The sequence below is a fragment of the Diabrotica virgifera genome, chromosome 7 (genome assembly GCF_917563875.1).
Source record: "Diabrotica virgifera virgifera chromosome 7, PGI_DIABVI_V3a".
Taxonomy (NCBI): Eukaryota; Metazoa; Arthropoda; class Insecta; order Coleoptera; family Chrysomelidae; genus Diabrotica; species Diabrotica virgifera.
In genome coordinates, this window is record NC_065449.1 from 10,672,198 (window position 1) to 10,688,799 (window position 16,602).

Here is a 16,602-nt window from a genome sequence, read left to right on the forward strand (position 1 = left end):
ATGTGTTTTATCTCACCAGGTATTAATCACGCACGGGTAAAGACTCGCGGACTCAACTGTAGCTCACAAATTAAAGCAATTAGGTTTAAGAAATAATAAATAGCATAAGATAGCATTTCATTGCAATACTAAAATACAGGGTGTTCCATTTAAGAAAACTCAGACAATACTCATTCAAATTTCGTCCAACCCTGTATACCAAAACAAATATTTCGATATGTGAATAATTTTGGACAATAGTAGACTATATTAGAAATTGTTTAAGTATGAATAAATTTAAAGTCATCTATTTTAATAGTATATGTCTGAATTGTCAATATGAATGAGTCAAATCAAATTAAATGATTAGAAGAATGTTTTACCAAGCAACAAAAACAAAATTTGTTTAATTTATTAATGTTTTGTATTTTGATAACGATTTCCGAAGTGGAAATGGAAACGTCAAATAAACTTAGTTTCAAAGTAAAATTGTGGCTTATTCCCATTTCCAACTAAAATAGTAAATTGAATTTTGTATTTAGTACCGCCCTGTAGCAGTTTCCCGAAATAGTTTTCAGTTAAATATTATTTATAGACATCAACAGTAAATATGTCATGTGTCATCTATCTATAACGAAAAAAAAAAAAAACTTAGACTTACCTGTTCCAAGGCAGAAAACTTCTTAAGGGACTCATTGAAATCGTTGAGCAGGTGAATCTCAGCTTCGAACTTCAAATGAATCTGATTCGGTTCGTTCTAGAATTAGAAAAAGAACTTTGGAATGATGCACACTTATCGGAAACCTCTAAAATGACCATTTTAGAGATACACTATCTGCACTGTAATTATAGGCATACTAATAGCTTCCCGTCTAATACATAAAATACAATAACGTCGTTATCAGCTTGTTTGGAATAATTTGCAAGACTATGTTAAGTCTCCCACATGGCAAACTAATAAACAAACCAATAAATATAAATTTTATTTTGGACCAGGGCCGGACTCGATACGGAAGCGAGTAAAAAGTTAGATCAAATGCGCTTAAATTTTATTTTTCATTAAATGCTAAATGTTACCTAAATTTATGTAGGGTATGTCATCAATACGTGTATACAGAGTGAACACCCCACTTTTTGGTCCCATGGGACCAACACTAGTATTGCCTTATTGGGCCGCGTTGGTCTCATGGGACCAAGATCTTTTTATTTATTTATTTATTAACGGCATTTAAATGCATACTAAAAGAGCAACATGGCCTGTAAGATATACGTGAAATATTTTACATCAAAAGTCATAAGAAACTATTTGTAGAGAATTGAAATCTGTATTGAAAACAACTGTTAATATTGTTCTACGAACAATAATTATTTAAAATTTTGTGAAAATATAACACAATTTTCAGAGTAATACGCCAAAATTAGGCCACACACAGTGAAATAATGTGTATAAGGTTGCATTTGGTGACAATGAAGTTATTATATTAACAATTTGAACTGTCAATTTTTTTATTTATATTATCATTTATTGTTTAAAACACAATAAAGTTGATAAGATACCCTCAGTTAAGGAGAAAGTATTAATAATAAAGATATTTTCTTCAGTCAATAGTGTGCTCACTGTCAGTTAAATAGTAACGCGTGGCCTAACATGCCTACACATACCTACTGCGGTAAATACATTATATTTTTCAAAATTTTGGAATGTGTTTAAATCGTAGAACAATTCTAACTTCTGTTTTTAATACAGATTTCAATCCTCTACAAATAACTTCTCATGACTTTTGATGTAACATAATTAGGGAAGCAGGAATTCAACAGTTTAGAATTTTACATTGAGTTTCCTTTGGCCCGTTTTCCGATTCACCACCCTGTATATTAATTTTGACGAAATAACCAAGTGGCAAGGCTTTATGAGGAGAATAATAGGACCTGTGAGAGAAAACGGAATCTTCAGAAGTCGATACAACAACGAGCTCTATCAACTTTATAAGGAAACACCCCTATCAGACTTCATTAGAATACAAAGATAGCAGTGGGCCGGACATATGATAAGAATGGGAGAGGATATGCTATCAAAAAGAGCACTGAACGCTAGAATTCAGGGAAAGAGGCCGGTTGGAAAGCCAAGAAAGCGCTGGGAAGACACAGTAAACAGCGACGCATAAGCCCTTTTAGGAGTCCGTATATGGAGAACAGCAGCCACAAACAAGCAAGGGTGGAGGCAAAAAATAAAGGAGGACAAGGCTCAATTTGGGCTGTAGTGCCGTAGAAGAAAAAGAAGAAGGCTTTATATACAAGAAACTCAGTCTTTGGTGGCTCGTTGAGGCATATATTGTTGTATCATTTTTTTTGAGAAAATTTTAGTAAATAAATTTATATCAGAGACCATAAAATTATAGATTTTCATCGCCCTGTATATGGCCAAAAATTGTAATAGGATAATTTAGTTAGTAATCAGTGTTTTCGCGGAAAAGTGAAATGGTTAATAAGGTGGTTTTCTTAATGGGTTTTTGAACGGACTTAAACAATGGTGCGGTCAGATTAGACAATACAGTTTATTTCGCTTTGCAATGGACAGTAAGACATTTTATAAAAAATTCAAAGAAGGTTAAGCGGTAAATAAATTTATTGAGTTTAGAATGTAAGGCTTTTTGTTTAGCATTTTGAAACAAAGAAAGTAATTTGATGTCTACCGGAATTTAACAAATTGGAAAGTTTGTATACAAATTGAATTGGTTCTTAAGAAATGATAATATGGCTGTAGTGGGTAGAAAGGATGTTTTGTGATTGGTGGAAAATTATGGATGGAAGGGATGAGAGTGTTGAGTCTGATTTTGACGAGAGAAAATAGGCACTATGTAATGAACATCTGGAGAGAGCAGTTCAGTTTTTGAAAAGTGAGAAGTCAGTGTAAAGTGGTGAAGTTGTCCTTTGCGAGCAGAATCAAGTTGAAACGAAATCGTTGACCGAGTTGAGAAGTTAATTTTCCTGGGACCGAGGAAGATTCCTGTTTCTATCTAGAACGAGTAGCCGATTAGTATCTATTTGCACAAGATATCGAGCAGAAAGAAAACTGAGTCGAGAATTCGAGCGAGTCCTGTTTGTTTGTTTGTGAAGCAGTTTGGACGAGAGGGACCTTTCGCAACATCCTAAGAGTACGTGTGGGAGAATCGAGGACGACGCAATCAGGGAAAAGAAGTAAAGAAGAAACAAAAAGGTTAGTCAAATCATTTGTGAAACAGAGAGAGTTTGTTTATATCCACACCATATTTGCTTAATTTTTGTATTGAACAGTTCTAAAACATAATTAGTCATTCCAAATTTTAAAGAAGAAATAAGTAATCAATTCAAAAGGAGAAAACTCTTACTAGACAGATTACAGCCAATCCTCGTGGAAAAGCAGCTAATACCCAACCACCAGTTTGGATTTAGACAACAACATGCTACCACCGAGCAAATTCATCGAGTCTGCAATTCCATAAACAAAGCATTAGAAGAGAAGCAATACTGCTCTGCAGCCTTTTTGGATGTCTCGCAGGCTTTTGATAAAGTTTGGCACACTGGCTTGCTATACAAAATAAGAAAAGTCCTTCCTCTCAACTACTTTCTAATCCTCAAGTCCTATCTCTCCGACCGCCATTTCCTTGTAAAAGTTAAAGATCAGTGCACTAACTTATATCCAATCAACGCTGGAGTACCTCAGGGTAGTGTCCTTGGACCAGTTCTCTACCTACTCTACACAGCAGATCTTCCTACAAGCCAAAACATCATCACAGCCACATATGCAGATGACACAGCAATCATTGCAGCTCACTCAAACCCGTACATCGCCTCGCAACTGCTCCAGACAAATCTCGACAGTATAAATATCTGGTTACAAACATGGCGAATTAAAGTAAACGAAAGCAAGTCAGTACATATAACGTTCACTAATCGAAAAGATACGTGCCCAACCGTCTCAATAAATAATCAAGTACTACAACAAAAGGATGACGTAAAATACCTAGGTATGCACTTGGACCGCAGATTAACGTGGAAGAAACACATATTCACGAAAAGAAAACAGTTGGGTCTGAAACTCAATAAAATGTACTGGCTGATAGGAAAAAGGTCACAACTGAGTTTGTACAATAAAATTTTAGTATACAAGGCAGTGATTAAGCCAATATGGAGCTATGGTATCCAACTGTGGGGATCTGCGTCGAGATCCAATATCGACATCCTGGAGAGATTCCAATCGAAAACCTTGCGCATTATCACAAATGCACCGTGGTACATGCCCAATGAACACATCAATCGTGATCTCCAAATGAGAATTGTCAAAGAAGAAATTGCCAGTTACGCCCAAAAATACGACATCCGACTACAAAACCACCCCAACAGGCTAGCGAAGAACCTAATGAGACCCCAGGCAAACAGAAGGCTAAAGCACCACACTCCAAGCGATCTACGAACAAGATTTTAAATTTTAAATTTTCAAAAATATTTTATTTATTATAGGGTTTTATTTATTAGTCACAAATAATTTTGTTAAGTACTAAAATTATGATTTTATAGGTTATTGTCACTGGACAGTCTCCTGCAAGTCTCTTTTAATTGTTAAACAATTTACTTATTGTAATCATTATTACAGATTGTAAATAAATGGGATGTTAAAAAAAAAAAAAAAAGGAGAAAACTAAAATTTATTAAATTTTGTAAGAATAAATAACGAATTATTTAAATATTATTTTTTTTGTTAAAACAGAGATATCAGAATTAAAGCTTAATTTATTAGAGGAGAAATAGTTGCAACAAATCTAAAATTTTAGCATATTTTAAAATCTTATGTTTATGGTATATTGGATAAATAAATAATATTTTTTAACATTTATATGACACTGAGTTTGTTTAATTTCCCTGTTTGTCCTGGATGGAGTAAGCAACTAGAGATACCAGAAGCCACAAACCAAAGGTAAAGCATCAACAATAAAATAGCCCTGAGAATAAAGTTTATTAGAAAATTTAATTTAAATTTGGTTTTGTTTTACATAAGCAGTAATTAAAATAATTGAGTAATTAATTAAATGAAGAATTTGCTTATCAATCTCATAAAAGAGAGAAATACAGAGCATAACAATATATGAAAATATAGCTGGCAGAGAATATGTTAAATGGATGGACCGAATCATACAAAAACAGGGATACACCTATTTTGCAATATGAAGATTTCAAATTTTATACTTGCAATGTTGACATATTTATCATTTTATCCGCATTAATAATTAAAGCTGACAACTGTTTTATGTGTCTTTATTATGGTTTTTGATGAAGAAGGCGAATTACTGTTTTAATGATGAGGGGCTACGACGATAGAAAAAGATCTTATAGTGAAATATCTAACTTGTTCAACGATACTTTCCCAAACCATTCTCCTGTTCATTATAAAGCGCTTTGAAGAAACTTGGCGAGTAAAAGTTGTCTTCGAACAGGTAGACCAAAAGCTGTTATTAATTGCAATAAAACTTTAAGATTTAATACAGAGTTTCGTTGAAGATACACATACATACATCCTCACACAGACCTGCACAAATATATGATGTAATGTAAATCATTCTTCAGTCTTGCGTGTATTACATAAGGATGCATTTCTGACAAAAACATCGTTTTTTATAGAAGGAAATTTAAGAAGTGATAATTATGAAATGCTACTTAGAAATGAAATTGTATCTGCCCCGAAAAACAAATTTGGAGCCAATTTTAATGAAATATGATTTCAGCAAGACGGAGTTCCAGCTCATTTTGGTGTAAATGTTCGGCGTTATTTAGATCAGACATTTTCCGGACGATGGATTGGTAGATTAAGTAGTATTGAATGACCTCCTCGTTCACCCGATTTAATTCCTAAAGATTATTTTTATTTGAGGTACTTGAAACGCAGAATTTATAAAACTAAACCAGCAAGTGCTGCAAAGCCAAGGCAAAGAATTATCGGTGAATGCATATTAATTTCTATAAGAACATTGAGAAATGTAATATAAACGCATTCTACCGTCGTTTAGGATACTGCCAAAATAACAAACGAGGACATTTAAAATCTTCATCATATTATGCAAAATAGGTGTATCCCTGGTTTTGTAGAATTCTGACCATTCATTTAACACGTTCACTGCGTGTATTTTTTAAGTACTTCTCCCAGAACCTGAAATAATTTTTGTAGTGTAATGTAAGTGAGCACATGTCGCTCATCGGCGACATCAGCACTGGAGAGGGAAACCGAATGTCGCCAATGAGCGACATGCGTATCGAACGTGTTAAGAGAGCATTAGGCGTTTCTAAACTTTTGCTCCACTCTGTAAATAAACCAAAACAGAAAATTTAACTTTCAAAAAAATAGATGTGTTTATTCATCAAATTATTTAATTAATTGTACTAGAGCCGCTCCTGTTCGCAGTGTATGTGATAAATTAAAAAAGAAATTTCAGACTAAAATAGAAAATGTCCTGGGGGTAAAAACATCAGACAATGAATTGAAAATGTGCATAGATGCTTTTTTTGAGCCTTCGTAAATACAAGGGAGTTTACTATAATCAGGTGCGTATTTTTCTTTAAAAAAGGACGAATTTATTCTGTCAAAGTTCTTCTTATTGGGGGGTCGGAACTCATATTAAACCTCTCCACCGATTTCTGCGACAAGAAATTCTCGTATTTAAAAAACTAAGCAGTAATACATACTAAGAAAATCCACTTTGCACCACGTGATGGACAAATTCACATACTTAGGCTCCCTGATCACCAAGGAGAACGTCATAACGGAAGAAATCAAGCGAAGGATAATCCTAGCAAACTAGACTTAGTAGACATATGAGAACAAGAAACTTAAGCCAAAAAATAAAAATACCATCGGTTCGCTAACCTTAGACACAGCTGGCTAGTGATTTTAGTCAGTGATTTTGCCAATTTAGTAAAATTGGCAAAAAAAATAATTACTAAATAGTTAATAATTACTAAACAGTTAGTAATTTTGCCAATTTTCGCAAAATTAGCCAAAAACAAAAAAATTACCTACTATTCTCCTTTTCATGAACATTTTTCAGTGCGTCACAAATTATAGAAAAAAAGGTAAGTCCGTGATAATACATATTTATGACATTTATTCTAACGTGACATTTTAGTTAAATCTGACAGTTGTCAAATTTTATTTTCAATTTGGAATAAAACCAAATCAATTGTGTCTATTGCATTTATAAAATGGTATTTTCTTTCATTTGTATAGTCTTATAAATTGTACAGATTATATTGATAATATTATTATTTTATTTAATAAATAATTCTTTTTTGATTATGGCGCCATCTATCGACAACTAGAATAATCACCGAACTAGAATAATTACCGAAGTATTCCCAGACGTGCCTTTTTTTCTGTCACATACAATTTAATGCGTTAGAGAGAAATCGAAAAACTGTGACGCACTGAAAGATGATCATGAGAAAAAGAATAAAATCACTAGCCAGTTGTGTCTGAGTTTAGCGAACCGACTATACAGGGTGTCCAGAAACTCTCCCGACAAACGAAGACTAGAGATTCTTCAGATAATTTGAAGACAATTTAACCCAATTCACCTAGTTCGAAAATGCTTCCTAAGGGAGATAGAGCCCTTTGAAGATGCTAATTTTTGAAAATTTTATGAGATATTGCAGATTTCACGTACGACAATGGACAAATCTTTATATACAGGGGGTGTCGATCATATATTGACAATTTTTTATGACTATACAGGATAGCGATAAAGTATGGAATCAGGGTAATTTCTCAGAAACCGCTTAAACGATTTTTATAGATTTTGGTGGGTAAGTGTATTCCAATGAGACCGATATTACAATGGTAATTACATTGTTGTCAAATCTTCCGTTTTTCTGAAAATCTAATGAACTTTCTTGTTTTAAATGGAACACCCTGTATATTTTTTGCGTTTTGCAGTCCCTAAGAAAAACTAATTATTTTTCATGTTATATTCCCTATACCTAAATGCCATAATTTCGGAGTTATTGCTACATTAATTAAAAAAAAATTTAAACAAATTATAAAAATCAATTTTTTCGGCCCGAGCAGATATTGTTTTAGATTCTTTGGATCATTGTGAACAAAAAAGGTCTTTTGTCATTTTCCTCTAAAGTTAATCGTTTTTGAGTTATAAACAATTTAAAACTGAAAAAAATCGAAAAATGACGATGTTCAAGGTTCAAAAATACACAAGTAAAGTAAAAAAAAATAATTTTTAAAATTACGAAGTACATAAGTACTAAATTCAAGCTCAAAACTTCTTCTATCAGCTCCCAATAAGAATTTTTGGCACGTTTTATTCTAAAACATTGTTTTTCAATTGTTAATGAAGCGTATATGAGAGAACGAGCGATCGGGTTGCATTAACAACTAAACACGATGTTTTAAAATGAAATAAGACCAATTCACTTATCACTAGATCATACAATAAGCTTTGAACTTGAATTTAGGCACTTCATAGTTTCAAAAATAATATTTTTACTTGTGTTTTTTAACCTAGAAAATCGTCATTTTTCGAATTTTTTCAGCTTTAAATTGTTTATAACTCGGAAACGATTAACTTTAGAGAAAAATGACAAAAAAACTTTTTTGTTTTCAATGATCCAAATATACTAAAATAATGTCTACCCGGGCCGAAAGGCTGAAAGAATTGATTTTTATAATTTGTTTAATTTTTTTTAATAAATGTAGCAATAACTCCGAAATTATGGCATCTAGGTATAGGGAATGTAACATGAAAAATAATCAGTATTTCTTAAGGACTTCAAAACGCAAAAAATATATAGGGTGTTCCATTTAAAATAAGAAAGTTCATTAGATTTCCAGAAAAACGATACAAGATTTGACAACAATGTAATTACAACTATAATATTGGCCTCATTAGAAGACCCTTACCCACCAAAATCTATAAAAATCGTTCCAGCGGTTTCCGAGAAACTACCGTGTTTCCATACTTTATCGCTACCCTGTATACCAACTAAACTGTACCTACCTACACACAATATTTACATCGTAACAATGTTGCCACGTTGCATTTTTTTTCATAGTTCTTGATAAATACGCTCAAAATATTATATTTATAAAAAAAGTCTCAAAACTTACCAAATTCGCTTTGGTGGACACCTTACTCGACTGCACCGACAAATTCTTAACAAGACGAGTGGTTCCTTCTGCGCCGTTGGATTTGGCAACTTCGGAACTCTGTACCAACGATACTTTGGGCTCCGTCAGCGGCAAAACTTCAGATCTTTCTTCCTCGATACTCGAAGAGCCTCTTTGTACGTTAATATTCTTAAGACTGTGATGTGACAAATTTGTTAGTACTGATTCGGTACCGCCAGAGGAATTTTTGCTCGAAGTGATAATTTTTACGTTGTCAGTACGTTTTACTGAATCGGGAGATACTTTACTGATGCTACTGATACTTTCAGGTTTTGGAGTATCTAGACTCCCTTGGTCATGTTGTGAAGTACCAATCGAGTGAGTACTTGAGGTATTATACTTGTCTGACGTACTTTTCTGTAACGAAGATACTTTGCTATCAGTTTTTTCAGTTAATCTTGAATTCTTACTGAGAATCATCTCGGTGTTGACACTAGACACAGTTTTCTGATGAGAAACTGGACTTTTACTAGTAATTTCGTCATTTCCCGGATCAGGTTCAATAAATGAAGCTTTATTATATGGAGATCTATTGAAGCTGATGATAGATCTACGGCTTCTATTGAAATTTTCTTCGTTTGATATGTCAGACTCAAAATCTGAACCATAAGCGTTATCTACTGTTAAATTGTCAGTAATCTTCTTTTCTTTTGTGGAATAGTCGCCAAGTTTCTTTTGTTTTGTTAGGTTTGTCTCCGTGGGTATCTGGCTGTCTGATTTTATAGTAGTACCACTCTTACTATGAGGTACGAGCTTCATACTGTCTATTTTATCAGTGTTTATTACGTAGTTGTCTGACAATAAGACTTTTCTCACAGACTCTTTGTTTTTCTTTAAAGAGGTACCACTTTCGCTAGATATTTCTGGAATATTTTTAGAAGTGTCAGATTCGCTTCCGGTTTCAGTGATTTGCGTCGATCTATGCGAGATTCTTTTAAGAACATCGAAATTTTTCTTCGGTACTAGTTCTAAATGTTCTATAGCCACCGGATCTAAATTGAGGCATTTGTGTGATATAAAAGATCTTAGTTTAGAATTCTCGTGATTTTTACCACTGGCAACAACGTCGACTTTTTCGTGAACCTTTGTTGACACTATCGTGTTTTGAATTCCTATATCTTTCTGTCTATTAGTGACCTCGTGTAACTTTCTGGTTATGGTATTCATAAAATTAAAGGGATACGCTTGTGGAGGTTGTTCTTCCAACCATTTAGGGAATTCTTTGGGGATGGTTTCGGTCTGAATTTCTTTGGAGTGTTTTCTTGTTTCTTCTGGGGGTTTTATTGGCGTTGAAAGTGGGGTGAGCTCTTTTGGCTTGGCACCCAAATCTTGGCTGCTCTGAAAAATTGGAGGAAATAAATGCTAATGACGCAAACAAAAAAAGCTAATCACAACTTTCTTACATGGTGACATAAAACAGCATATTATCTAAATGCCACGTGTATAATATGTAAAAAAATTCAGTGTGTTAGATCACCAACAGATAGCCTCTATATGCCAACATGCAAAACACATGCGAAAAAACAGAGGTGCACACTTATACTAAAATCACAATAAAGATGCACTAGAAATAAACAAACCAAGACACGTTTAATGTTACGAGGAGCACTACCGAATCATGATTTACAATTTATAAACTTTGTAAATCATGATTTGGGATTTACAATGTATATACAAGTTAAATTATAATTTGGGAATGCTCCTCATAACATTTAACGTATCTTGGTTTGTTTATTTCTAGTGCATATTTATTGTAATTGTGGTATAGATGATTATTGGAGTGTTACAATCATAGGGTTTGCGACAGAAAGAGAAATAGCGATATAAAAAGCACTCAACTACTTAGAAAAGATATTATATAGACCATTTTTGGTAAGAGCAGGGTACAAAATGAACAAAAAATCAGAAAACAATTTAACACAGAAGAAAAATGAAGAAAAACCAGTTTAAAAACGAATAAAGAAACAATGAAAACTAATAGAAAACACAATAAAACAAAAGACTGATATGATGAGTTAAAAAGTAGCAAAAGCAGTTAGAAAAATAGGAATAAAAAATTTAACAAACAATAGTGAAAGTAACAGACAAGAACACAGTGAATTGAGAAGGAATATAAACAGATTTTGCAAAAACAAAAAAAAACAACATATTTAATGTATTTCTGCCGAAATATAAAAATACTTCTCTGAATTTGCACAATAATTTCTATAACCAGTTAACCAGTCAACCAATTATCGAACCATTTTCATACAGCACATCAAAATACATTAGATTTTAGACCAGTAAGGATCTGCGAAAAAACGTCTATTTTTGGATGTGAGAGGTGGCATTCGGATTTTTGCAGATAAAGTTAGGTGACACCTTCAGTAATAATAATTGACTTATGCTCCTTCTCAAATATGCCCGGAACATTAATAAAAAAATTAAAATATTTAAACATTTCGAAAAACATCGATTTTTTTCTGTTTTCTTTGCTTATAACTTTAAAACGATTCGTTTTGAAACAAAGTCGTAGAGAAATAAAATAAAGTTAATTGAATTTTGTATGATATACGACTGATAAAAAATGTCTTAAGGTATTACCTTTTCTGCAATATAGCAATAAATACAAAATAAGGGGGCAAAATAAGTCTGTTCTTATTCAATATTTTTTAACCACTTTGTGGCACTTAGAACCTTAGTAATTCGCTTAGAAAATTCTTTGTAACATACTTAAATCGTGTACCAAATTGCATTAAAATCGACCTAATAAATTTTGCATAATAAATTTGCAATCTAAAAATTTGAACTTTTTTAAAATCTTTCTGAACAAAAAGTAGACCATTTAGAAGTTGGCTAATTTCTTTACATATAAAGAGGTGCTCTACCTATCTAATACACTTTACAGAATTAAAATCGGATTATTTAAGGGGCCCCAGCAATGTTTTAAATTTATAAACAATTTTTTGGCTTATAAACAAATAGCTTTGTTTAATAATAAAAAATTAATTTTTAGCAATGCAAATAATTAAAACCGGTATAATTTGACTTAAACTTTCAAATGCTGTCAGCAGAATTGCTATTTTATTTTTTAATCAAACGTTATTCACGTTCAAAAATTGCAATTTCTCGATTTTTTTGAAAGTTCCACCGCGTTTATCTCAAAAACTATGCATCCTACGAAAAAACTTGTAGGAACATTTTTTGCTTAGCATTACCCAAGAAATACAAAAAAATGTTTTATGTTGCGAAAAATCGATTTTATGTAATTCGTCAAGTTCTTTGTTTATAACAATCTTATCGACATCCGCATCAACTGTTACCCAAAAAATTCGTGTTCTACGGGTCAAAATACATAAAAAACTTGGGTAAGTCCATCTAAATAAAGGAGCCCGTAGCACTCCCTCCTGGCCACAGCACTAATTTGTTTATAAGCCAAAAAATTGTTTATAACTTTAAAACATTGCTGAGGCTGCTTAAATAATCCAATTTCAATTCTGTAAAGTGCATTAGATAGGTGGAGTACTTCTTTATATGTAAAAAAATTGACAAATCTTTGTATGTTCTAGTTTTTGTTGTGCAAGATTTTAAAAAATTTTAATTTTTTAAAAAAAGTTTAGATTGCAAAATTATTATGCAAAATCTAGTAAGTCAATTTTAATGAAATTTGGTGTACGGTTTTAGCACATTACAAAAATTTTCTAAGCGAATTAGGAAGGTTCCAAGTGTAACCTAAGTGATGGAAAATCATTGAATAAGGACAGGCTTGTTTTGCCCCCTTATTTTATATTTATTGCTATTTTGAAGCAAGGGTGATAAATTAAGACATTTTTAACCAATCGCATCTGATAGAAAATTTAATTATTTTTGTTTTATTCCTATAGGACTTTGTTCTAAAATGAATAGTTTTTAAGTTATAGCAAAAAAAGTAGAAAAAAAAACGAAATTTTTTGAAATTTTTAAATATTTTATTTTTTTTTATTAATGTTCTGGACATATTTGAGAAGGAGCATAAATCAATTATTATTAACGAAGTTATCACCTAACTTTATCCACAAAAATCTTAATGCCACCTCTCACATCCACCTAAAAACAGATCCTTACTGATCTATTTGTTCATGGAGGCGATTGAAAACGGAACTGCGCATGCGAATCAGTCAGAAACCAGTCATGGACTCTCCACAAACAAAGCTATTATTTCTACAGCTCATTACATAAAAAATATGACAAATAAAGGACTATTGTTGCAAACTTGTTAGTACTTACTTTTTTGTCTTCTGTACTTTGTCGTGTTGTCACACTGGAGAGATCCAAATTGGGTGACTTGTATTCTAGAATGTTTTTAACAGATGGTTCGGTATGTTTTACAGCAAAATCTACACTTTTATTTTCCGCACCATCGGCAGTAAATAATTTTCTGGATTTGAGATGTTCCAAATTTTTATATTTGTTGCTTGGTTTTGAAAGAATAGTGTCAGTGATTTTCTCATTTAAATTCTGATTTTGACTAGAGTCTTCTTGTGTGATTTTAGCACTATGTTGCTCTAACCGTTTGCTTAATTTTTGGTTTAATTGAACATCAGCAGGTTCCTTTGTAGGTTCTGCCTGCTTGACGCCTTGCCTGGTAAAATTTCTTGCCAAAATTACTATTTTTTCTGGTTCTTCTTTTGGTACATCAGCTGTAAGATGAAAATCAATATTACTTTGGATGAATCTGACAATGAATCCTGACAAGGTTATACAATTATTATTATTTATTTAAACAAAGAAAAAATACAAATATTTAAACAAAGACAAAGGTACTTCAAGAAACCTAAAAATCCGATATTTAATTTGGCTTTATGCAGAGAATATCAACCACAGATGTAACTTTCATTATAAGACAGTTGATGGAAAAATACAGGAATAAAGAAACAAACGCTCATATGGTCTTTATTGATCTTGAGAAAGCATATGATAGAGTTCTTTGAGAGATTCTGTGGTAGGCACTAAATAAGAAAGGAGTCCCGGGTGAATATGTAAAGATTGTGAGAGATGTGTATGAGGGAGTAACAACTAGTGTTAGGACAGGTGTGGGAGAGACTGATAAATTTCATGTAAAAGTAAGATTGCACCAAGGCTCAGTGATTATTCTTTATTTATTCTCATTAGTTTTGGATCAGATAAAAGATGATGTGGTGTTGGTGGGAAATAGTAAAGGCAACTTAGAACAAAATCTGGAACAGTGGAGACAAACTCTTGAGCAAAAAGGTTTAAAACTTAGTAGGACAAATACAGAGTATTTGGAATGTTCGTTTAAAGATGGAGTTACTACAAATAAAATGATATCTTTGGTTGGTAAAATGATTGTGAAAAGTGAGAGTTTTAAATACCTAGGATAGGTATTACAGAGTAATGGGGAAATAGATGGAGATCCATGCAATAGAATTAGAGTTGGATGGATGAAATTGAAGAAAGCAAGTAATTTGTTGTGTGACAGAAAAATTACAATGAAGCTGAAGGGAAAATTCTATAAAACAGCCATAAGACCGGCTATTGAACGACGCAACCGGCTATTGAATGACTGAATTGAATGCTCGGCAGTTAAAAAGAAAGATTAACAACAAATGAATGTGGCAGAAATGACAATGCTTAGATAGATGAGTGGAGTATCAAAAAAGGATAAAATAAATAATGATCATATTATGGCAAGCATCTATCTTGGGAAGGCACCAATTGATGAAAAAATGGGGAAGCATAGGTTAAGATGGTTTTGTCGTGTTCAACATTGAGATGTTAATAAGAATTGCTGAATTGCGAGGTCCTGGAAAAAGCAGGGACATGTCGGTAAAGAGGATTGATGTTGATATGACCCAAGATAGAAACCTATGGAGAAATGTATTTATTGAAGCCAACCCCCCTTAGGAATAATGGCTAAGAGAATGGCGATAATGAGTGGGGAACCAGCCACATGAGCAGTAATTAAAGTGAGGTGTCACTAGTGAACAGCCTAATATTTTAATAGAAGGGATATTAATAAAATCCTTAGCACAGCATTTGATAAAACCTAGCAGTTAAAGTGACTTTGAAATGTTATCAATATGTGTGGTATGAATGATAAATTATTATTATATAACATTAAATAGACAAAAGTAAACCTACCTTTCTTAGCTGGAGGGTTTTGTTTCAACCTTTTGCCAAAATCAGGTGAAGGAGGGTATAACAAATTTGGATTTTTGACCTGAACAACTTGATGTAATTTATCCATAGATTTGGCTTTTCTTAAGTTACTTGCCAAATTGCTAGCATTATCTGGCCTTATATAAGTATTTCTATCCCTAGATTTTGACCTCTCCCTTTTGGCTTGTACGTTTTTGGCTAGCAACTCCAACGACTTCTTATGCAATTCTTGCAATTTCTTTTTCTGCAGTTCAAGTTTGAGCTTTGCATCATTTTGAGCCTTTGACTGTTCTATCCGTCTTTCCTTCTGCTTCTTCATGTACTCTCTGGTTTGAGTTATATCATAATATTTCGGTTTCTTTGATGAGTCTGCTTTAGTCTTCGCTGGAATGGCTCCTTGTATTGGTTTGGAATGTTTCGTTTCGTAAGACTTAATTATTTGTACTGTATTTGGGGATTTTAGGGGTTCCTTTGCTTCATTAGCTGATGCTGAAAGTTCTACTTTTGACTGTGAGGGACATACTAAATTCTTTCCCTCGTCTATCAAATTTTGTAGTTGTGTCTTTAAGGCTTCGGTTTGCCTTTTTGTTTCTCTAATTTTATTAGTTATTTCGCTTTCATCACACATTGTGTTAAAAGAGTTATAATATTCTAAAATTTAACTTAGCTAAATCACAGCTTAGAATGGCCTACTATTATCACAGCATACAGAGAGCATTGTGAATTTTAATCAAAATCCTACATTTTTTTCCATGCAAAAACTGTACTTCTCATTAAAATATATTTTTAAAAAAACCTACTGTGTACTACTTGTACAAACAAATCATAAACCTTACTTTTTGTTTTTGACTTTTGACTTTGACACAGAAAATTTTAAATTCTCTATGCTTTGACATCTAACCTTTTTCTGTTTTCGCAAAGTTCTAACAGGACTACTAACAAAAGATAAAAGGTAATATACGTTTATAAAAGAGAGAAACAAATACAGCTCTTGTTCATGAGCAATATAACAACACAAAAAATTTAAAAAGATCTCCCCCCTTTTTTTTACGCTGTGTCTAGGTACACGCTAACGTGTACGCAAATAATCAAGTTAGGTACACGCTTAAATGTCATCAAGTCAATGCCGTCATTATTTAGCGTGTACTACGACTGGGTTTTTGGTACACGCTAATTTGAGCCGCGTGTATGCTGTGGTATTAAGTATCTGTAAGTATTGCGAGTGTCACAGTGTGGTTAGAATTTGTCTAATCGCGTTATGTTTACACTTTAATATTGAT

General features: G+C 32.7%; 1 protein-coding gene across 1 annotated transcript in view; it reads right to left on the minus strand.

The window, feature by feature from the left end:
• The window catches only part of LOC114327371 (centrosome-associated protein 350-like), a 53,824-nt gene extending 37,669 nt beyond the window's left edge, over positions 1–16,155 (minus strand). The window contains exons 1-4 of the mRNA XM_050657213.1: positions 15,305–16,155; positions 13,430–13,842; positions 9,125–10,522; positions 641–736 (exon numbers count right to left, since the gene is read on the minus strand). Of these exons, the coding sequence (XP_050513170.1) occupies positions 641–736; positions 9,125–10,522; positions 13,430–13,842; positions 15,305–15,950 (2,553 nt within the window). The 5' untranslated portion in view covers positions 15,951–16,155. The remainder of the gene's footprint in view (positions 1–640; positions 737–9,124; positions 10,523–13,429; positions 13,843–15,304) is intronic.
• Between the last annotated feature and the right edge of the window lie 447 nt (positions 16,156–16,602).